Genomic DNA, 1,125 nt, shown 5'->3' on the forward strand with positions numbered 1-1,125 from the left:
GTGTGTGCAAGTGCCCATTGCACTTCAACATGATATATATGGTACAGCTTCCGCTTCATAAGAATTAAAGCAGGAGAGCAAAGGAAGAAAATAAAATAAAATAAAATAAAATGAATCAGATGCTCACCTTCTGTAACAGCAATTTGAGCTCTAATGCAGCGAGTTCTGCCTCTTGTAACGCCGCTTCAGTTTCTGCCTTCTCACGCCGCTGCTTCTGAAGTTCTTCACGTATGGATGAAACCACCGTGTCCTTCTCCATAAAAAGCGGTTCTTGTTTAATTTCAAGTGGTGGAAGTCCATTAGGACAGAAGGGACTCAACAATGGCGGCCTAACAACCAGTGGAGGTTGTTTTAATATATTTTCCCTTCTCGCCTTCAGTAGTTTCTCATCCTCCATTCTAATCTCCTCACGACGCTTTTCACGTAACGCCGCTTCAGAGAAAAGTATTGCATCTAAAACCTCAACAGGTTGGGTAAATTGCATCGGGATGAGTGGAGACTCACATGTGCATGTGTCATCATGCGTATCTTCTACAATAAGTGTTGTTGCAGCAGAACTTGTAAGAACAGTTGAATTGGCACCAATACGAAGCATCTGCTCTTCATGTTTTAATCCTCCAGTACCACATGACAAACGGCAAACACTGCCGCAGCAATTGGAGCTACCCGCGAAGGTCATCATTTTGATGCCCTTTAAAAAAAAAAAATTAGTAAATAAATGTATGTATATATTTATTTACTAATTTATTTATCTATTTATACCTCGATTTGTTGTAACAAAGGGGAAGGCAATTAATTTTTTAAAAAAAAACAAAGAAAATGTTTTGAGTTACACAGCAAAGCAAAGGGAGATATATGAAAGAAAACGAAATTGTCCTTTTTTTTTTGGCATTGGAGGAGCCACAACAACACACGGGCACAAGGTGCACCAATGACAGTCGAAGCACAAAGCGAAACAACAACTAAAAAATAAGTATGTAAATATATTAATATATTTATTTATTTATTTTGTGTGTGTGTGTGTGTATTTTCAATAATAATAATAATAAAATGAAGGCGACAACTTTGGAATCAAGCACCCTTTCCCCCTCTCACGCATAATAATAATAATTATTATTATTATTA

General features: G+C 37.1%; 1 protein-coding gene across 1 annotated transcript; it reads right to left on the reverse strand.

Annotated features, from left to right (window-relative positions):
• Positions 1-115: 115 nt before the first annotated feature.
• On the reverse strand, positions 116-682 carry TEOVI_000690000 (uncharacterized protein; the record flags this gene model as incomplete). The annotated part of the gene is made up of 1 exon (XM_067222644.1): positions 116-682. One exon carries the CDS (start codon positions 680-682, stop codon positions 116-118), a length of 567 nt encoding a protein of 188 aa, XP_067078745.1.
• Between the last annotated feature and the right edge of the window lie 443 nt (positions 683-1,125).

Source organism: Trypanosoma equiperdum, assembly GCF_001457755.1.
Source record: "Trypanosoma equiperdum strain OVI genome assembly, contig: ctg_1668, whole genome shotgun sequence".
NCBI lineage: Eukaryota > Euglenozoa > Kinetoplastea > Trypanosomatida > Trypanosomatidae > Trypanosoma > Trypanosoma equiperdum.